Source organism: Nicotiana sylvestris, chromosome 3, assembly GCF_000393655.2.
Source record: "Nicotiana sylvestris chromosome 3, ASM39365v2, whole genome shotgun sequence".
NCBI classification, from domain to species: Eukaryota; Viridiplantae; Streptophyta; class Magnoliopsida; order Solanales; family Solanaceae; genus Nicotiana; species Nicotiana sylvestris.
The window spans coordinates 206,901,940-206,924,558 of NC_091059.1; the positions used below are offsets into that span (position 1 = coordinate 206,901,940).

The following is a 22,619-nucleotide window of genomic DNA, read 5'->3' on the forward strand; positions in this document are numbered from 1 at the left end:
CACTCCTATACTGGCACGTGCAGTTTCGGGGTTAGGTTATTTCAACCTACCCTTCCTCGGTGACTAAACGATACTCCCAAAATATTTATTATAAAAAGGAGTTACAATTCATTTTGTAGTCTTTCACACATCCTCTTCATTTCATCGGCACTATTGGCCACAAGTGTAATTTCATTCTTGGCACGTTGGCCGTATTTCATGTTTCATACTCACCCCTTTTACTTTTCAAGCATCGTTATGGATTATCAAATACAAGGTATTTCTAATCAAGACTTTAAGTTATATATATATATATATATGATAAATAAGAGTCTTAAGCACATTGAGTTTTTCTTCCACAATTAAGCATAATAATTTGCAATTGAAATATGATCTTAAATCATAACACCTTTGATATATTGGTCATACTTGGTTATATTCTTGGGGGAGGCCATGGTATGATAAGAAAGATTGGAACACATTTTGAGAAAATACATCTTTCAACACAACACTTATTTAGAATAATCAAATTTATTAGGAAGGACTCGGAACATGAGAAATGAGAACTTGAGCCGATCATAATTGGAACTTGACATCATGGAATTCGATTCTACAGGAGGAGTTTAGCAAACATAGCTCGCTTGAGCTTTCCTTAAATTACTACAACGTTCCGAAAATCCTAGCGATTTCAATCTATTAGAGACATGACAAAGTTGAACCATAATTAGGAAGAGGTTTATGGGTTCAGCCTTTTTAAGCATTTTAAAAAGCACTAGGTGTGCATTATGATTTCAAGGTTCTTTTATGGAGGATTTCCTTCACCCACAACTCATATTAACCAACAATTCTTCCCTGGTAATCCAACAACCTCCAAGACCCATCTATCGATACATGCATGCCATAACTTCTACTCCCTGACCCACTTAGACCCAAAACAAACTTGCATGGATGATGTAGGACAAGAACTTACCCGGATTGGTGATGGCCTAGTGAGTGATTCCCTTGAGTTTTCGAGATTTGGGGCAAGGATTGATGAACAAAGTACTTGGGGATTCCTCTCTTTCTAGAGCACTCCCCTCTATCTAAAACATCAGCTGGAACCTTCTAAAATAACCCCCAAGGCCGTTTTATAGAATGGGGTCGGGTTATAAAATAAAAAAATGGACCCTCCGAACTCAACTCTGCAGTCGTATAGTGCACCGCAGATTAGGTCTGCGGCCCGCAAAATGGACCGCAGAAAGGGTCCCAAAAACTGGGCTGGCTTGGTCAAGTCTGCGGTTGTTATGCGACCCGTAGAACAATTATGCAGTAGCATAACGCGCCGCGAAATCTTCCTCCGAAATTCTTCATGCTAAATCTGCAACAAATTGTGCAGACCGTGAAATGATTGCGGCCGCATAATGGACCACAAAATGACCTTCAAATTTGGTTTAGGTCCTGTTGCCTTCTGCGGCCGATTTGCGGTCCGCGAAGAGGTTCTGCGGTCGCATTGTGGACCGCAGAAACGCCATGTTCTGCAAAAATAATTCTTTCAACTCCCTAACGCATTGCACAACCCAAACAGTCCATAATCCTCAAACACATTAGCCTACCTCGGTACCACGAAACCCCAGGTTCTAGGTAAAAAATTTACGGGCCTTACACAAACATAGTTTCAAATTTCAAATACCATTTTTTAACTTAACTCCAAGTATTATTTTTTTTAAAAAAATATATTCCCTCCATTTCAATTTAGATGAGGTAGTTTGACTCGGTACAAAGTTTAAGAAAAAAAAAAGACTTTTGAAACTTGTGATTTTAAAAACTTAAAAGGTAAAAGCTTTTGGGGGCCATGACATTTGTATGATTATAAAAACTTTTCATTAAGAGTAAAATATGTAAAATGAAGAGTTTAAAGTTGAATTATTTTCAAATTTAAAAATATGTCATTTATTTTGGAACAGACTAAAAAGGAAAGTATCTCATCTAATTTGAAATGCAGAGAGTAATTTTTATGTCCAAACGCCTACTAAGTATCACAAAAGGAAAAAGAATGAAATATTTTATTTGATACTTAGATAAAATTAATACTAGTTTTTAATTTGATTACCAAAAAAAAAGTTGGATGACTTTTCATTAAAATAAATAGGTAGCACAAAAGTCAGCAACGCTTGATAAAACTCCACGTGTGACGATTTTGAAACTCTGCCCCCTTCCGTTTTATGCATATCCCCATAAACTCTCTCTACCATACGCTTGCATAGAGTACTAGTCATGACTCAATGAGTGTCGTACTAATTTCATATCCACACAAATTTACAGTACAAAAACATTCCGCCATTCAAATCAATCTTTCACTTGCCTTTATTTATTCCTAATTCTTCACCTCTCCCGCCTTGAAATTTATACTATATCATCAGGAATATATTTAACTATTGCAAGTTACAAAAGTATTAACCGGATCAGCAAAATAAAGAAGAAGATAAATGCGGACTGAAAATTAACAAGCGTCCGAAGCTCTTTTATCCTTGCTAAAATATGGTCCAGCAATATTCAGCCTGTTTCGAGATTCACTTCATTCATTTTTGGAGAAAAGATTCAGCACTCCTACTTTTTCAGGTCAGAATAAAATTGTTCCTCCCATTAATATATTCGTTGGAGATGATTATGCCGGTAGTAGTAGCGATATTCTAGTATTTTCATATTCTTAGAATTCTATGAGTACCTGATGTTACTTGTGTTTTGGGCGTTTACTATCTTCGTTGTTGTTACTGGTTTCCTAACTTTTGCACTACTCTATTTCTTTTTTATACTGGTGTGTTTTCGTATGCTTGTGTGGAGCTGATAGTCTATTGAAAATAGCTTTCTACCTAGTAGTGTTTTTACCCGGCAAAGGGAAGGTAAGGTATATACTCACTACCCTCTTCATACTTCTTTTGGGAGATTACACTAAGGGGTCATTTGGTATGAGGTATAAGAAGGTATAAAGTCTTCTTTTTAGAAGTTATGCAATTGTCATTTTTAATATAACATATCAAATAATGAATAAACAATAATTTCAATATAACTTATACCGACATAAACCTGATATAAATAGTATTCCAACCAAACGACCTCTAAATTTGTTGTTGTTGATTATGGTTTATCATGGGCTTCTGACGTATGAGTTTGCAACCACAAGATATTCTATAGTCAATTAATAGTCTTCGGCCTACCTAATCAGTCCACTTTAATAGCGAGAGCCTGAATTTTAGTTTTTTCTCACAAGCCTATCTTCTACTTCCCCAAGGACCTTTGACGTGTCCTCCATATATATTTGTTAGTGTATCAAAGGACATGTAATTGGCTCTGACACCTTTTCTTTTAATCTGTTTTATATAAATGCTTTGTTAAATTTAAAAATAATTTAATTATATTCTTTCCATTTATATCAAGAATCTTTATTTATTTCTTAAGTTTTGTGTCTAGTCAAATACAATAATAACAATCCAATGTAATTTCATAAGTAAGGTCTGGGAAAGGTAGTATATACGCAGCTTTACCCCTATCTTAATAGGGCAGAAATATTATTTCTGATAGATCCTCGACTAAAGAAGATAAAGAAGTTATGATAGCAAGTAATGTCTAATCAAACACACTTACATAAATTTACCGAGGGTGTTATTTTCATTTCGTCTGCCAAAGGCTTTTAGTTAATTAGTTACTAGTAGCAGGGGCGGATTTAGGGGGGCGCAAGGGTGTTCATTCGAATACCCTTCGCCGAAAAATTACACTGTATATATAAGACAAAATTTGTTTTTTATTTCTATATATTAAGTTTTGAACACCCTTAACACAATCCAAAAGTATAGTTTAGTGGTCAAGGGGGTTCAAAATCTACATAAGGTCATGAGTTCAATTCTCACTAGCTAAAAAAAAAATTTTTGAACCCCATTCGTGGAGATCCTGCCTCCACTTACTAGTAGTACTTACTATTACAAAACAATCAATTAATTCCTTTCATTACATTTGAAGGATTGAAAGGTAGACCATGATGCTACGTACTTTCAGCAGGAGGACTGTTATAATGACCACAAAAATTGAAAATTCTTCTTTGTTTATACGAGAACAAATGTTGAAGTGCTTAATCCGGGCATTTTGGGATGCAGATTCCTCCAATATTCGTTCTTCAAGGCAAGGTAATCTATAAGTTTCCAGTTGAAACCTAATATATAAAATATTGCTTTTGGTTCTTCCATATATTCCAGATGATGCTATAAGTTGTGATGGAAACTCAGTAGCAACTTTTAGTGAATATAAATACTGCATATTTTGGAAATATTCGGTAATATTAACTGGAAATCTAGCTTAACATTTTCCAAGTCAAACATCATCAGATAGCAAATTCTACCAGAATAATTCGAGTTAGAGATAAGATGAATACAGAACCAGTAAGCAACAGAGAATATCCTACATTTTGTTAGCTTTCTTTATTCCAAAAATAAATTGTGAAACGTTAACCAAAGCCAGAAACATAAAGGCTGAAGAAAATATATCTGAGCCCGCTGATTTCACAGTGTATTCTTAAAGAACTTAATTCCCTCCCAGTACCAAGATTTATGATTATTTCCTTTCAGAATAGAACAGATTAACCACACTGGTGTAACGGTACTTCAAATACACCAGTGACTAGCGAACACGAATGGTAGTAGAAAATCACACTTACTAATTTAGTTTGTTAGAAAACAATGCAAAAAAGAAGAAGACATTTCAGAATTTTTGTAAAAAATTTTGAGTAACCAGATATTTATAGCCAACATGTTGAGTTACTCAAAAAGGTGTAACTCAAAAGTTGTAGCTTTTCTGGTAGCTATTTTTGAAACGGCCTTATTAGTGGCTGATTCTGCAAAACCGGCTGGAAATAAAATGAGGGAAAAATTAAATAATCGTTACAAAACGTTCATAAAATGTTAATATACAATTAATATTAACAAATAAACTTATATTTGTTGGTCCAAAAAGTTAATCAATCAATCTGAGCGTGATGGCGCCAGATTTGCCTTTTTTTCAAGTCTTTAAGAGTTAAAAGAAGCCCATTTGTTTATAAACCCAACAACTATCTTTTCCTCCTCCAATATGAGATAACGAAATTCAAAAATAACCAGATTTACAAGTGATCATTCAAAAATAGCCACAGTTTCAAAGGTAATCGAAATTTAGCCACTTTTCATGTAAAGATAGATCTGAACGAAAACACTGTTCAAAATCCAGAAAAATACTCCAGCATAATATACTGGAGTTCCAGTATAATATACCGGTCCAGCATAATATACTGGAGTTTGGAGCACTGGTGCTCCAGTCTCCAGTATATTATACTGGAGCTAGCAAAGTACACCGGTCCAGCATAATATGCTGGAAGTTCATACACAGGTGCACCGAACTCCAGTATATTATGCTGGACCGGTCTCTGTTGCAGCAAAATAGTGGCTATTTTTCAATGACTTGGCAAACACTGACTATTTTTAAATGACCAATCTGAAAACTGGCTAGACCATGCTATTTTATTGTAAAGGAAGAAAATTTAATTTTTTATTTTTCCTCTGTTTCTCATTCACTCTAAGCCAAAAAACCAAACACATTCTAGATCGACCTCAGATATATACGTACTGAAAGAGCATATCTTTCTGGCATTTAATATCTTATAGGTTTGAATTATGCGGAAATTCTTTAATTTACGACAACAAGGGTTGTTTTATGTTTGTCCTTCATATATGATATTCCTAAAAACTTATATGGAGTAACGGTATAAATATCTGCAGTCACTAATATTTTAAAGTTAAAAATCCTAAAAGCTTTCGGTTGATGTGAAATGATAGAACTCATGAAATATTCTTCGTCTTTAAAAAAAAAAAAAAAAAGAAAGGAAACGAAAACAACCATATACACAGTCAAACAATTCTATAATGATCACGTTTGTTCCGATATTTTTTGAATGCTATAGTAAAGTGTTATAGAAAATATATATTATAATATAAAAGATCGGTGTTATACACTAATTCCTAAAATATAGGTGTACCCAAGAATAGAACTACTTTCACTTGCAGATGTAGTGCTGTATTCTGGGCCGGGGCCGGGCCTAAATGGGCCAAACGGGCCTGGGCTTAGCGGTTCCGGGCTCTGGCGGTCCCGGGCCTCACGATCCCGGGCTTTGTGGGCTCAACGGGTGGAACCAGCACGTGACAGGCCTAAGCCCATATGGTCCTGGGCTAAATGGGCCGGGCTCGTGGGCTTAGCGGGCCTAACGGGCTTTTTTATTTTCGGGTTTTTTTTAAAAGGTAATTTCTTGTAAACCATATCATGACTATATAAATAATATATATGTAATATATATGTAGAAATCAAATTATTAAAGTGCTTGACGAAAAAGTAAAATAACAAAACAATAGTAAAACTAAATTGCCATGCATAATAAATTAATAAGAAAGTACAACATGAAGCATAAATACGTCTAATAATTTTAAAATAACACAAATTGTTGAAATATCTTAAAGACGAATTTGCGGATAAATACCATCAACACAATACGTTATATGCCTCCTTAAAATGCCTGTGGTACACCCTGAACGAAAATTTAAGACTCTTCCATAGTTCTTGCATTTTAATATTTGGCCTTTTTCATTTTCTTCAAGCACTTCATAGTAGTGTGAAACAAATAAGCGCACTCTTTCCGAACGAGGCATGATGTAACTTGAAAATTAAGATTGAGTATATATATATTATACTATACTAGTATACGATATATACTACAAAACAAGATTTTTCAAAATTTAAAATGAGGGCCCCACCCCCAATGACCACCAACGGCCATATTGCACAAATAGCCGTTACACTTGCAATTTACAAAACTAACCTTCTCTAACACTATAAATACCCCCTCCCTCTTCTTCATTTCAATACTCAATACTCATTTCTCAATCTAAATTTCTCTCAATCTCTCAATCTCCAATTTTCAAGACTTATATATATATATATATATAGTATACTAGTATAGTATACTATATATAGTATGTTATGTATATATATTTCCAAATATAATTTCTTATAATGTTTTGTAGTATATATATATATATATATATATATATATATATATATATATTTTCTTGTAGTATATATTGTATGTTATGTATATATATTACCTTATATATTTTCTTGTAGTATATATTGTATGTTATGTATATATATTATAGCTTATAAATAATTGCAAGTTAAAGACAAAAAAATATTGCAAAAAGATATTCAAGGGCATGTCTTATAATTTTTATTACCAAAAATGGCATATCTTTCTTAGTCTTCCTCCCCCCAATGGAATGAGCACAACAAGGTACTAATACCACCATTAAAAGGAAAAAAAACTAAAAGAAGATATGCCAAAGTACAAGGTACACCATAATCTACATTGTATCTCTAACAAATTTCATAAATCCTTCAAGGTTCGGAGGAGGTTGCGTTGGTGGTGGTGGAAAAGAAGCTTGTTCATCACCACTTCCGGGCGAAGCAGCATCCTCCGCAATTTCCGCCATCATTTCTTCATAAGCTTCATCTATCGCCGGTTGTGATTCCTCAATTCCATAGTTTCTTCTTTCCGAGCGGATCCAATCTCTGAACAGTACAGATTTTTCCAAGCTCTCCCTCATTGACGCTCTATGATCACCTATTTGAAGTCTTGCTTGACTGAAAGCGCTCTCTGATGCAACAGTTGAAGCTTGAATAGATAAAATATCCCGAGTCATCCTTGCAAGAACCGGGAAATGTTTTTCCCTTGCCTTCCACCATCCCAAAAGATCAAAAGTGCCGTCTGGATTTTCCTTTTCAAGTCCCTGCGACAAATAAACTTGAAGCTCATTTAGATGTGAAGTTTCATCATAATTATCACCTTGAAAACACCTGAACTCCGTCCAAGATTTAAGTGTTTTTAAGCCCGCAACTCTTTTAGACGATTGTAAACTAGACGAAGTAGGGGTTGGAACATTTGGCCTAGCATGCTCTAAGGCAAGTTGATAATCATTATAAATTGTTTGAGCATTGATTTTAATTGAGGCTTTTGCATCTGCAAGTGTAGCAAATTCCTCATTTGAAAGATCTAAAGCCTTATAAATATTTGAGTACCAAAAATGAGGACCTCCTAATTTCATTGTAGGATTTAACATTGCAGCAACACCATAAATAGGAGGGATAGGGAAAAAATATTTTTTAAACTTTTCTTTCATTGCATTTATAGCAAGTTGATAAATTTCCCCACCCTCCGAAAATTCAACAAACAAATCACATAGTGCTGCAATATAAACTAAACAGTTTGAAATAGTAGGATAATATTGCCCAGAAAATGCATTTGTAGCAATTTGAAAATGTTCTAAAAAATCTATAAGAATTTTAACATTCGTCCAATCTTGAGTAGTAAGCATTTCATCATCATCCTCACCACCTACCCGAGCATTAAACGTTGCATTAATTGGGTTTCTATATTCATATGCAACATCTAAATCCGGTTGGGTTTCATCTTCATCCTCATTTAAATCATCATTTTCAAAGATAGTTTCATTAGGATAAAGAGCATTCATAGTTTCATCATCTAGATTTTGACCTGGTGCAACATTATGGCAAAATTGGCTATCGGAAAATTGAAAACAGGGGTTATCACTATCAAAAATAATAGGAGCAACAGGACGTCTACCAGGTCTGGGTCGGGGAGCCGGGGGAAGGGTAGTAGGTTGGCCACTACTTTCACCAATTTTAGCTTTACCCTTACCACCAAAAATATTTTTCAAAGAAAATGCCATATTAATTATAATTATACTAAATAAAACTAACAAAACTATAATATTAAAACTTAAGAGTTGGAACGCGTTTACCGAATTGCCGAACAACTTCTTGAAAATTGAAAATCGTTGAAGACTTGAATACTTCAATTCACCAACTTCACAATTTTTCACGAAATTTCAACAATAAAATAAGCAATTATAGTAGAGAGATTGATGAATTGGTGAGTAAAAATGAAAGAATGAGGGGTATTTATAGTTGAGAATTGGGAAAAAGTGTAATTATATAAAGTTTGGGGGCCAAATGGCTATTTTCTAAACATCCAAACGGTCAAAATTGCAGCCCAAACGGCTACTTTTTAAATTTTGACTTGGAATTTTTTTTATAATAAAAACTAGCCGTTAGGCCCGGCCCAGGCCCGACAGCCGGTCCCGGGCTCGTGTGCTTTCTAGGAAGACCGGCCCGCCACAAGCTTTAAATACCCGTTAAGACCGGCCCACGAGGACCGACCCACCAGGCCCGTTAGGACCGCGGGCCCGATCCGGTCCGGTTCAGGCCCGATCCACAATACACCATTATGCAGATGGCACAAAAACATTAAATTTGCATCATATATGTATTTACCGATTTGATATATATTAGCATATATAGTTAGGTATCTCTTTTAGTTTGGACATAAATATCAAGCTAAAAAGTTGAAATCTTCTTCTATTTGAATGAGAGTGGATGGCAAAGTGGCAATAAAGTTGATTCTTTGTCTATCTGAATATATAATATTTAGAACAGAAACTGGCAGAAACTCCAAAGAAAACTCTATATTAATAGTACAATCAATATACACTAAAGCACTAGATGAAATTAAACTCTAAGAGAGACCACCAATGGTTGTAATGGTTGTGGTGATGTGGTAAGTACTTTTTAGTCCTTAACCAGATGTTTGAGTTTTGAGTCGGATATGAAGTTACCATTTGGTAGGGAGCGCTTTATCGCCTAAAATTGAAGTTAATTTCTGATGCGAATCTTGATTACTCAGGCTTCAAAGTAGCAGTCGCAAAGCAGATACCGAACATCAGGTGAGAAGTTAAGAGCCTGTTTGGTCAAGTTTCTGGGAGGCCAAAAGTAATTTTTTGGGGTCAAAAAAGTATTTTTTTGAAAAATTTAAGGTGTTTGGCCAAAATAAAAAAGTACTTCTAAGCAACAGCAGAAGCAGTTTTTCTGCTTTTGCAGAGAAGCTACAGATTCTAGCTTCTTCCAAAAAGCAGAAGCAGAAAATTAATTTGTTCAAGACAAAAAGACTTACAATAAATTTGTATTTTATAAATTATCCCTCATTAATCTAACATTTTTCTTTTCCTTTTTCTTTTTATTTCTATACACATCTCTTCTCCTTTTTATTTTAATCATATATTTATTCTCTTTCTCCTATTCCTAATAGTATATTTCAAATTTATGCTGAATGATATATTTTGACATATTTAAATTATCATGTAAACAATAAGTAATACCAAACACTCAATGTTATTGCTTTGGAATAACTATATTTTATATTAATTTATATTTTTACTTTACATTTTGTATTTTAATTAAACTCTTATATAATAAGTATTTAAATTTATTTTTCTTTTTAAAATAATACTAATCGCAAATTAAATATTTATTGTTAGTTTTTTGATACATAAAAGTATTTTTTAAAAAGATGGCCAAACACAATAAGCTTGCAAAAAGCATCATTCAGACCAAACACAAACTGTTATTTTGCAAAAGTACTTTTTTACAAAGCATTTTTGAATAAAAGTATTTTTTAAAATAAACAATTTTTGGCGGCTAGTTCATTTCTACATTTCTAGGGAGAAATAACGCACACACTATATATTTACTTTTTGTTAATGATGCAAATTGCTGATTCTATTTTTAGCCCCTGGGAGAGTGATTGCGTAGACATCCCAAGACAAATAAGATTATGCCCTTGAACAGTTTAAGATTTTGAGTTTATGAGTTTGTATTTTAAAAAAGACAGCTTACTAAATTTTGAATAAATTATTTATGCATATTAAATAAATTTTTAACGCAAATAGAGGTTGTCTAGGCCAAAACTACTGGATCCACTCCTATAATTATCCCATCAATGTTGCTGAAGAGAACTCTATAATTGCAGCTTTTTTTGGGCATCAGCTTCTTTTGATTTAAACTTTCGGATATCAAACATACTGAAGTGCTTTTACTCTTGACACTTATTTTTTGTCTTTCTATCCGGTGTTCGGTACCCGCTTTTGGATTCTAGCTAATTCGATTTTGTATTGCGTAAGATCCATTAAAAAAGGAACCGCTCCCCCTACCAAAAAAAAAAAATTCATACTCACCACAACCCTTGATGATAAGCTTTGACACTCCTTTCTTCACCGCAATGTACCTAATCGTATTCATCTGGAACTTGCACAAGTAATTAACTAGGGTGCCAAAGTTATATTTCAAGCTTAATTACTCCTCTTTGCTTAAACCCAACGTAGTCGTCAAACTAGCTCAAACCCATGCTTTCTATGGATTACTGACTAATATCTACTTGGTGAATTACTAAACAATAATTACCTGCGGTAATATACAAATACACAGAAAGAGATAGGGAGAGAGAAGAGAGGGGATTACATGTAATTGTAGCTTCATAGCATCAGACGTTTCTCTTCAGGTACATGGCATAGGACTAGAGAGATCCACTGATCTGTTAAAGGAGAAGCTGCAACGGCACAAAATTGAGATAAGCATATAGATTTATAACATTAGCTGAGTAAATTTTAGAGTTGATAACTTGTTAAAGCATAGAAATTCAGGAGTATATATATATATATATATCTTACAAATCAAGTGAAAACCGTCAATCTGGACATTATTCTATGCTTAGCGCTAATCTTGTGAATACATAAAATATCAATCTCAGATCTTCTGTACAAAAGCTGCACAACAAAAGAGGAGTACTGCAAAAAGTAGCACTCGGTTATGTGAATCATGTCCCCACCATCCGATTTCTTTCCTTTTATAGAAGTTTGTTTTTGCAAGAAATATCCCCAATAAGAAAACCTAAATTATGAGATAATTTTGAAGAAAAGGGAGAAAGAATGGTGAAGGTGATGACGGAAGCATAGAGAGCACAAATGAATTGAGATGCTTTTTTGCAGGTGCCTTCCAATCCCAGATTTAGCAGCATGTCATCATCTGTGCTCTCTATCTTCTGTCAACAATCTCACACTAGTCTCTTCATCCGCCATAAATTTATATGTAAAAATTTACCAACAGGTCTAAAAAAATTAAATGCGTAATCGTAGTTCCGCTTTTGATTCAATACACTATAAACAGGAAGGATTTGCGGAATGAAAAGCAGCAAAGAGTAGTTGATGTTTTGTTCTTTTATCACGAACAAGAATTTTCTTGGGTGGGTGGGTGGGTGAGTGATTGTGGTTGGTGTTTAATGCAGAAAGAGTTGTGGTAGGGCTATTTTTGGGGTTGCGGAAATATAATTATTTGTGGTGGACTACCCTATTTAGGACTAGCAGCGGCGGGGGACCTATTTATAGAAACAAATATGCCTGGGAATTAAATGTCCTGGTTAAAAGGGTACCACAGACTCTTCTCGAAATAAGTATGGGGGTATGGATTCCTGGTAGCAAGTGTTCTCTCTTTCTACGAGTCTTAGCATGTGTGAATTCAGATTAGTCGAGGCGCTAATCCACATATGGAACATCGGGCAGGAAACCAAACAAAAAATATAATTCCTCCGTCTCAATTTATGTGAACTCATTTGACTGGCACAGAGTTTAAGAAAAGAGAGAAGACTTTTGAACTTGTGGTGTAAAATGAAGCACATATATTTTGTGTGGCTATAAATCATTGCATAAAGGTAAATTGTTTCCAAATAGGAAAAGAGGTCATTCTTTTTGGCACGGACTAAAAAGGAAATAGGTTCACATAAATTGAAACGGAGGGAGTATGATAATTGCATATTGAAAGTGCTCGGTCAACGTTACAAAATGATAGTAGAAAATATTAACAGGAGGTAAAAAGTTCTCCGGTAGAAATAACAAAAAAAGATCTTAATTTTCATTATTTTCTCGAAAGTCAATTGATTATCTTTCTGAGGGGACTTTGTACCGTCAAATTAAACTAATAAATTGATACTGTATGAGATTACAGATGATATTATATAAGTATGTGGCTTTGACATGTACCTGGAGGTAACTTTAAAAGAGAGTGCGAAACCGACATAAAATGAAAACATTATAGCCCAATCATTCTAAATTCATGCTTGGCTCAAGTATCTTCTAATTGTGATATAATTAGCTTTAATTTGCTGCTGCATCATGCGAGTTTAATGGTTTCTTTACCTGAAGATTTCACCTTATTTTTCTACTCCAAGATCCTAAGGATACGTTTGGACATAGATTCTCAAATATTTTTTGAAAAAAAAAAACTTGAAGTTTGATCGGAAATTGAAAATATGTTTGGACTTGAATTTTGGGACAAGTTTTGACATATTAAAAAGATTTTTTATTCAGCTAAAAAGTTCCAAATGATCATGATTTGGCCCCAAAAGAGGTATTAAGCTATATTTCGGATTTGAAGGTTTGATTTTTAAAATTTCCCAAAGACTAAATTAATTCTATAAACACATATTTGAAACTCTTTTCGGAATTTTTTTTTTTCCAAAACTTATGGCCAAACGCCTATAAAACAATTAACTTTGTTAGATTACCCGGGCTGAAAATGTTAGTGATTTGTCAACCCTTTTCCCCCTAATTAAACGTTGTTTTATCCACAAACTCCCCGCTCCTTTTTTTTTTTTGGTTGGTAGGGTTGGGTTTGGTAAAACCCCTTCCATATTCGAAAGTAGATTCTATCTTCTTCTTTTGGGGTCTGTTTGGAAAGTCATCATTGGAATTGGTGTAATTACTATATAGTAATTATACAGCCTAGTAATTATACGGTATTGTAATTACGATGATATATTTGTTTGTCATAATATCATTATAGTGTAATTACAAGTGTATTGTTTGGTTGCACAACTGTAATTACATTGTTAGATTAAATTTGAAATATAAAGTTAATTATCAAAATTTAAAAGTTAAGATTTAACAAATATATGCCTTTATAAATAATATTAAATATGACATTTAAGATATACAGTGTTTCTTGAAAATATATTAATCACTAATCATATATTTGTAACTAATATTGTAAAAGTACTTGATATATATGTTTGAAATTAATAATATTTTACTTTAATCAACTATAAAAATTAAAAGTACATATTTTGTAAGAACATTATGTAATGCACGCCTGACAAAATAAATATTTATAAATATAATATTATAACATCACTCAATTTTTTTACGAAAAATAATCTATCAATTCTAACTGAAAAATGAATGGCTTGCAATATAAAATAATAAGTGAATTCTACTAAAGCAAATAAAATAGAAGTGAAAATATAACATAAATTAAAAATCCAAATAATTAATATAATACTCTTATGCAAAATTACGACATAACATAAAATAAATTTCAACATAATTTAAATAAATATAATTCATAATAAAATAAAAATATAAGTCTATAACCTCATTAGACAATGAAATTCTACTTTAGTGACATCACTCATTATATGCTAAGTTTTTTTTAATGATTCATTATTTCTAATATTAGGAGGAGGGGTTTCAAAACTAGAATAATAGCACAATTACACTAAATAAAAATAATAAAAACAAAATATAAAAAATATGAGCAACTACATGGAGTCACAAAACATAAATGTTGAAAAATGTTAATATTATTTATATATTAAAGAGTAATCTATCATTTTAATATGGTTAAGTTTGTATATAACCTCATCCTCTAACAAAGTTCAACTCTAATGACATCACTCATTATAAATCAAGTTTGTGGATGACTTATTCTTTATAAGATTACTAAGTATAATGTTGTAACGACCCAGCCGGTTGTTTCATGAGTTATAGTTCTATTCTCCCCGTTTCTGCTTCTTTATGTGTTGCTCAACTGTATTTTGTCACACCTCCTTTTTTACTACCCCGAAAGGGTATATAAGAGAGTTTTTCTAGTTTAAGTGACAATTGAAACGAGATTATTATTTAAGATCAGAGTCGCCACTTGGGATAATTTATGATGTCCCAAGTCACCGGTTTAAAATTTCGAATCGAGGAAGTTGACTCTTATTTATGGTCTGCGAACACGGAAATTCGGGTAAGGAATTCTGTTAACCCGAGAGAAGGTGTTAGACATTCCCGAGTTCTGTGGTTCTAGCACGGTCGCTTTGATCATACTTGCTTAATCAAATTGTCTAATTACTCATTTTAGAACCTATGTGTATTTGCCTTTTTAATTAAGCAACTATCTTGAAACGGGTCATGCGCACGTGTACCCATTTGTTTGGCGCGTCAAAAATCATGTCACGCGAACGTGTCCACGATCAATAACGCTTTGTTATTATTACGATTGTTTTTTTACCAAAGTTGCACGAACGCATACCTCAATTTATTTTTAAAAGAATCGTAATCATGTCACGCGAACGTGTACACAATTACAATAGTTTGATTAAACAACAACAAAAACTATAGTTCGATTATGAGAATCAGAAATTCAAGCTTATCAGCCTTATTCCAAATTAATGATACTACGACCTACTTAAAAATGAAAGAAGCTGCTTTTGTGAAAAAGTTCATTCCAATCTTCTTTTGTTAGTTTATTTCCTCAAAATGGGTAAACTAAGATTGGCGACGATGCAATAAACTTATCTTTACAATCTCAGGATCAAATGCAATAAACTTACTTTTACAGACAATACAAAATAATCACTTATAGAAACCATATAAAATATAATTTGTAACTATAATAGGAATAGAGATGGACCTTAGAAGGAGTAGGTGAGTCCATGAACAAATAAGAAACCAGTACAGGATCACGATGAAACGGAATCTCGTCGGACGACACTCTAACCTCGACGGAACTGAACAGACCCAACGAACAGAGCTAGCGACCTATGAACGGGCTTTAAAGGGACTCGATCTCAACAGAAATGTTACACTAAATGGAACAACGAACTTGAAACTCAGTCGACAACATCAAACGAACTCTCCACGAGCTTTAAATGAACTCCATTGACGAAACAAAATTTTGTCGCCGGTTTCCGGCCATCTCCGGTGGTGAAGGAGCAGCAACCGGTCTGCTGTGAGGTGAAGAAGAAGGAACGGTGACGAGGGGTGTGTTGGTGAAGGTTTTGCCGCTGGCGTGAGGTCGGATCGTTCGGTTGCTTCTTCTCCTTTAATCTCTATGTGTTTTTGTTAATGAAGATGGTGAAGAAGCAGAACGGATGGGAGGGTATGACTCTTGGCTGAAGAGAGATTCCTTTGGTCTCTAGTGTTGAAATGGACGATATGGAGATGGAGTTTTGCTAGGGTTTTGTTTGTGAAGAAGGAGATGAACTGGTGGGGGGGTCTCGTTTTGTGTATTGCGGCGGATCTCTTAGGCGTTAGGAAATTAGCTCCTCATTTTTTTTGTCCAAAACGGTTGTCCGCCCCTAGAGTGTATAGGTTTAGGTTAGTTTTGTAGGTTTTTTAGGTTAAGGGGTATGAACCTAGGAATTATGGGCTAGGGACGAAAATTAGGCTTAAAATGGGTTGTTTGAGCCCAAATTTTATTCTTTCTCTATGTACAAGACTAAAAATACGAACTCATTTGCCAATTAATCCTACTTAAGTAAAATAACTATTAAGATAAAACTAATCGTTAAAACAAACATATTTTTTTTTGGTATTTTCAAATATCATATTAAAATAAAATAAGGTACTATTTTTTAGTTTTACGAAAGGTATATAAAGTAAAAGCAACTAAAAAGAAGAAATATTTTTTGTAATTTTTATTTTTTTGATAAAACAAAGTGAAAGAACCAAAACTAATTGAAATATCGATATTAAGCATAAACTAAATATTTTACGCCAAAATGGGTGAAATCTCGGGGAGGGTCAAAAATCACATGTCTACAGCTGCTCCTCTTTGATTGGAAATGCGAAGAGTTTTCAGACAAAGAACGACTATATAGGTTTTTTTTACCCGACCCTTATTTAAGGAGACCAAAAACTAAGAGAAAGGAGAGTGTGACTGAGTCCTGGTATCTGAGTTGCCTACATATCCTTGGCTATCAAGAAATCAGGCCACGTATAGTTCAGAAGTAGAAATAGTGATGGCGTATACTGAGGTGGAGAGCCGGTCGAGGTGTCGTTCTGTCGAGGTTCCGGTCTGCGGTCCTGTTGTTACATCACAATCAAAAAATGAAAAAGACTAACTAAGTTTGTCAACTATGAGTTACAAGATTCCTATTTATAAGTCTTCTGAAGCATGAACTTGAGTCTTGAATGGTTCTTCATGCAGACTTTGGATTTGAACCTTGATTCTTGCTAGTTGCAGGTGCTAGTTCATTCTTCTTCAGCTTTTCGGATCAAAACCGGACATACCATGCTTGTGACTTCAGTCATATCTTGAGCAGCTCACATCTTTCATCAACTTCTGCATTTGGATTCACTTCTTGCGTTTTTTTATTCTGGACTGTGACTAACTTCCGTTGATTATCTCGGACTTTTGACTCGCATTCTTGCCGCGAGCTTCTTTTGTTGTTGACTTGAATTGCATTCTGAAGTGAATTCCCTTGTTTTTCAAGTGGGTGCCTGATTGCCAAAACTTGAACTGTCTTCCTTCCAAACTTGAATTGTCTTCCCTTGTTCTCCAGGTGGGCGCCTGATTGCTGAACTTGAACTGTCCTCCTTCGAAACTGCTTTCCCTTCAAACTTGAATTGTCTTCCCTTGTTCTCCAGGTGGGCGCCTGATTGCTGAAACTTTTTGTGTTCCCTTATTTTCCATGTGGGTGTCTGCAATCAAAACAAACAACACAAATGAAATTTTCTGTCCCAGTTTGCACTAGGAAGATTTGTGAGTTGTTAGCAAAACTGTAAACCACTTGTGCTATTGATGCAATGATGAGAGTAAACTAAAGACTCGACTAGGATATGCATCTCCTGTGAGTAAAACCAAGAAACTTTTACCAGCAAATGCGTCTGCTAAAAATAAAAACTAAATGACCCAGATCAGGAAATGCGTGTCCTAAGGGTGAAACTTGAATGAACCAAACTAGGAAGTGCGTCTCATATACATTGAATTTAAATGACCAAAGCTAGGAAGTGCGTCTCCTAGGGGTAAACTCTCAATTTAAGAAGTGCGTCTCATAAAACATAATATAACTTGAAAGACCCAGACTAGGAAGTGCGTCTCCTAAAACAAACATATAACCTGAAAACCCAGACTAGGAAGTGCGTCTCCTATGGGTGAAACTTCAATGACTCAAACTAGGAAGTGTGTCTCCTATGAATGAACTCTCAATTTAGGAAGTGCGTCTCCTAAAAGTATATCCTGAAAGATCCAGACTAGAAAGTGCATCTCCTAGGGCTGAAACTTCAATGACTCAAACTAGGAAGTGCGTCTCCTACGAATGAACTTTCAATTTAGGAAGTGCATCTCCTATGGGTGAAACTTCATTGACTCAAACTAGGAAGTGCGTCTCATACGAATGAACTCTCAATTTAGGAAATACATCTCCTAAAAGAATAACTTGAAAGACCTTGATTAGAAAGTGTGTCTCCTATGAATGAACTCTCAATTTAGGAAGTGCGTCTCCTAAAAGTATATCCTGAAAGACCCAGACTAGGAAGTGCATCTCCTAGGGGTGAAATCTCAATGACTCAAACTAGTAAGTGCGTCTCCTACGAATGAACTCTCAATTTAGGAAGTGCTTCTCCTATGGGTGAAACTTCAATGACTCAAACTAGGAAATACGTCTCCTACGAATGAACTCTCAATTTAGGAAGTGCGTCTTCTATAGGTGAAACTTCATTGACTCCAATTAGGACGTGCGTCTCCTAGGGGTGAATTTTAAATGACCAAGACTAGGAAGTGTGTCTCCTAGGGGTGGAATCTCGATTTAGGAAGTGCATCTCCTACAACAAAATATAACTTGAAAACCCAAACTAGGCAGTGTTTCTCCTAGGGGTGATGTGTGATCTTCCCAATAGCCTTTGCGTAAGCAGAATTGGGGCATTACACCTGAAAAATTCAAACTTCCAATCTTTGATATGAACATAACTTTCGTCCCTGTTTCAGAAAAAGAAACCTTGTGAGTTTAAACATGGTAGTTGGATTTGTGGCCTTGACTTTGAGGGGAATTACTCCTTCACTTGCCATGATAACTTTGATTTCAACACGAAAGACATTGCTTGTGTATTGACCAACCACTTTCTCTGTCACCCTTATCACAGAAGATACCTCTGATTCATTTAAACCCAAACCCCCTATATGTTGCATTGTGCTCATTAATTGACATATACCGAACCTTTGTATTTCACATGAATCCCAAAGCACGTTGATTGTTACCAACTCAGTGCGCTTGCTGTTCTTTCCTAACGTATGCCACTGGCCTTGGCCTTGAGGTCTATTGCTCCTTCACTTGCCATGATAACTTTGATTTCTACTTGGAAGACCTTGCTTGTTATTGGTTAACCACTTTCTCTGTCAACCTTATCACAAAAAATACCTCTGATCCGTTCAAACCCAACATCCTCTATTTGTTGCATTTTGCTCATGAATTGACATTTACCGAACCTTTGTATTTCATATGAATCCCAAAACACGTTGATTGTTACCAACTCAGTGTGCATACTGTTCTTTCTTGACTTATGTTGCTTTGATGTGCTAACCAGATTCCGTTTTGCGCAATCGAAAAACTGGTAGCAAATTTTGAAGTCATTTGTCACTTGTTCTAACCAAACAGACTCAGGAAGAAGAAGTAAACAAAACAAAAGGACCAGAGTAAGGGACAATGGAAAGAGATGATACCTAACGAGAAAATTACGAAGTAGAAACTTATGAGATGTGGATACCAACTTTAATGACCATGACATGCACCTTTGGATTAAGTGGCCTAATCTGTCAAGTAAATCTACTGTTAAACTCTTGTTGTACCTCTTTGCCATGAAACTGAGCTTCAATGCTCCGATTATCCTATCTGATTTACGATCCTTATTCGACTTGTAGTACCCGAAGGGTTTTCACCATCAAGCCTCTCTCATTTTGTTCTTTCTCTCAACTCACTGTCGCCTTATGGTGCCTGTGAAGGTTTTCACCAATAAGACTCTTTCATTTTGTTCTTTTTCTTCTTATTTCCTCTGATTTTGCAGATGACAAGGCCTTAACCATGGTAAAAATATCATATGCTCTTGGCATGGCTAACTCAGCACTCTCAAAGATTATCTGGGAGGTCTTTTTTGAACTGTAATGTGGCTTTTGGACAGGGTTAGAAAGAAAGGATATCATAGAGGCTCAAAACAACTAAGATAACAGGGTTAATTTATTTACAACTTTTGGAATCCATTTTAAACTTTGCCCCAATTTCTAAAACAAGAGAATTTGATTTTCTTTTTTTTTCTTTTCTTTTTCTTTTTTGAGATGGTCTTTCTACGAAAGACTGCCCCACTCTTGGGTTTGTGGGATTATGGAATTTTTTATTTGGTATGACCGAACCGTAAGACTGCCTACGTATCTTGTGGTGACAAGAATCAGGTCAAACGTAGTTCACAAGACTACTTTTTTTTGTTGCTATTCTTCTTTTTTTCTTCTCTTTTTTTTCTCTTTTTTCTTTTTCTATTTTCTCTTTTGATTTTTCTTTTAGAATGAACTTTCTAAAATAAACCTATGGGGACATGGATTTTTTTCTTTTCTTTTTATGAATCTGACTTGATTCCAAAAGAGGGGAGGTCAAGAAAATTAGCACAGGCTCACAAAGGGGTAACGAATGGTATAAAGTGTTTGGGCAGCTGAAAGAGGGCCTCCTAATCCCTGAAAATGCCAAGTATAACACATGCGACTTGAAAAATGAAAAAGAAAAATCATGCACAACATTTCTTTTGCAGCTTCGACATTGATATCACTGATATTCCTTCCATTTTCTTTAGTGCCTTGTCAAGTACAGAGCTCTCGTTGGGTAATTTCTTCTTCACAATGAATGCCCTCCATCTGTTTGGAGAAAACTCCCTTAGCTTTATCTCGTAACTTGAGATGCACTTGAACTCAAAGTTGCTCACTTCACGTTGTTGGGACGCACTCTCTTGTAATAAATTCCTGTCATCCTCTCAACTTTCCAAACCATCTGCCCTAGTTTCACACAATTCGGGCTTTAAATGATCTCGAAATATCCAATCTTTACTTATTTCCCTCAAATATCCTTGTCATCTTCAAAATTATTTCATTGTTTCATGATTAAACTAACTTTTAAGACCAGACTGAGAATTACGCGTGCATGTCATGTCACTAGAGTCAGCAGGAAAAGAACTATAAAAGGAAAAGAGAACTAAACAAACATTGACTAGAAATAACAGAAAATAGGAAATTGCATTAGACAGATGGTGAAAGGGTTCGAACAACAAAACAAGTAAAATAAACTAGGGTTACAACCCTGAACAAACCTAGATAACACTAAACGGATTACTACGACTAAACGAACCAGACAAAATAAAAGGATAGAAGGGTTTGAGGCACAAGACAATATCCGGATTACAACCCTGAAATAAGTCGGACAACAGAAATGACAACAAAATGAACAACCAAGACTCCTCCCTAGCTAGCCAAGAAAGGAACGTCTTTCCAGTTACCAAGTTCGACATCTTAGCCACTGAGTTTCGCATCAACATTACTAGAACCTTCACACGTCTCCATCACATTGACCTTAGTAAATTACTTTTGGGTCCTTTTTGCCAACTCATTCTTAAGATCAACTTTTGGAACCGAGACTGATAGCGCTGAAAACTTTGCAGGTGGCCTTCCAAGGAACTCAGAAGAGTTTTCATATTCATTTTCAACACAAATCATGCCCACCTCATGCGTCTCATTATGAACAGGCAATGGACTTTGGCTAGTATCCGCTGCATTTGGATTTTGTACGGTAATGTCACCTGCATCGACAAGTTTCTAGACTGCTCTTTTCAGACTCCAACACTTTTCTATGTTGTGCCCTGGGGCATTAGAGCAATATGCGCACCTTTGAGAATAATCAAAATTCTTTGGAAGAGGGTTCGACATTTTTATCTGAATCGGCTTCAACATATCCAATTGCCTCAATCTTTGGAATAGACTGGCATATGATTCTCCAATAGGAGTGAAAGACTTTTCTCTTTTTTGCTGCCTTGTCATTTTGGACTCCGGCCTTGGTTGGAACCTTTTGCGGGTAGGTGGTTGATATGCTTGAGGAGTCGGGTAAGATATTTGCAGAAATGGTGCAGGCCATCGCGGGTCTAGTGGGTATGGAGCATATGACGGTGCATTGTAGATAGAGTACTGGGAAGGTGAGGTATGACCTTGGGGATTTTGTGGAGAAAAATAGCATTGGGGAGGATTATCTGGAGCACAGGGATATCCATGGAGTCGATATTGAGGCTGAAAGCGTTGAGCAGGAATGCCCACTGGATCTTGTCATTGGCGGGGCTCAGCAACATTCTTTTCTATCAATAGGAGGACTATCCCAGGCCACTTGTTCATTCCATCTGAACCAAAACTCCCTACAATATTCCTTGGGTTTTTTTTCCATCTGAGATAGGGAGGAACGATCTGGGGTAATGTCTAGATTGTACTGAAAGTGTCGAACAAAATCTTGAGCCATGTCATCACATGCATGCCACTTATTAACATCTTGACGAGTATACCATTCCAAAGCTGCCCCAGTCAAGCTCTCACTGAAATACGCCATCAACAAATCATCTTTCCCGCCA

At 35.2% G+C, this 22,619-nt stretch overlaps 2 protein-coding genes across 10 annotated transcripts in view; one reads left to right on the top strand and one right to left on the bottom strand.

Moving 5' to 3' along the window:
• Positions 1 to 2,214: 2,214 nt before the first annotated feature.
• Positions 2,215 to 22,619, top strand: part of LOC104210952 (uncharacterized) — a 28,229-nt gene continuing 7,824 nt past the window's right edge. For 2 of the 9 annotated variants that reach the window (XR_011406331.1, XR_011406328.1), the window contains exons 1-2: positions 2,215 to 2,577; positions 3,973 to 4,136. Coding sequence is in view for 2 of the 9 variants with exons in the window: in XM_070171419.1 (XP_070027520.1) it covers positions 3,989 to 4,136; positions 17,540 to 17,624; positions 21,669 to 21,796 (361 nt within the window). In the remaining 7 variants the exon portion in view is untranslated. Of the gene's footprint in view, positions 2,578 to 3,972; positions 4,137 to 7,427; positions 7,529 to 9,787; positions 11,601 to 17,220; positions 17,415 to 17,539; positions 17,625 to 21,668; positions 21,797 to 22,619 lie in introns of those variants that run through there. The other 7 variants (XM_070171419.1, XM_070171420.1, XR_011406329.1 and 4 more) reach the window with 7 other exon arrangements.
• On the bottom strand, positions 7,233 to 12,327 carry LOC104216806 (zinc finger BED domain-containing protein RICESLEEPER 4-like). The gene is made up of 3 exons (XM_070171418.1): positions 11,607 to 12,327; positions 11,398 to 11,485; positions 7,233 to 7,814 (listed from the first exon to the last, which is right to left on the bottom strand). The coding sequence occupies exons 2-3, from the start codon at positions 11,413 to 11,415 to the stop codon at positions 7,389 to 7,391; spliced, it is 444 nt and encodes a 147-aa protein (XP_070027519.1). The 5' UTR covers positions 11,416 to 11,485; positions 11,607 to 12,327; the 3' UTR covers positions 7,233 to 7,388.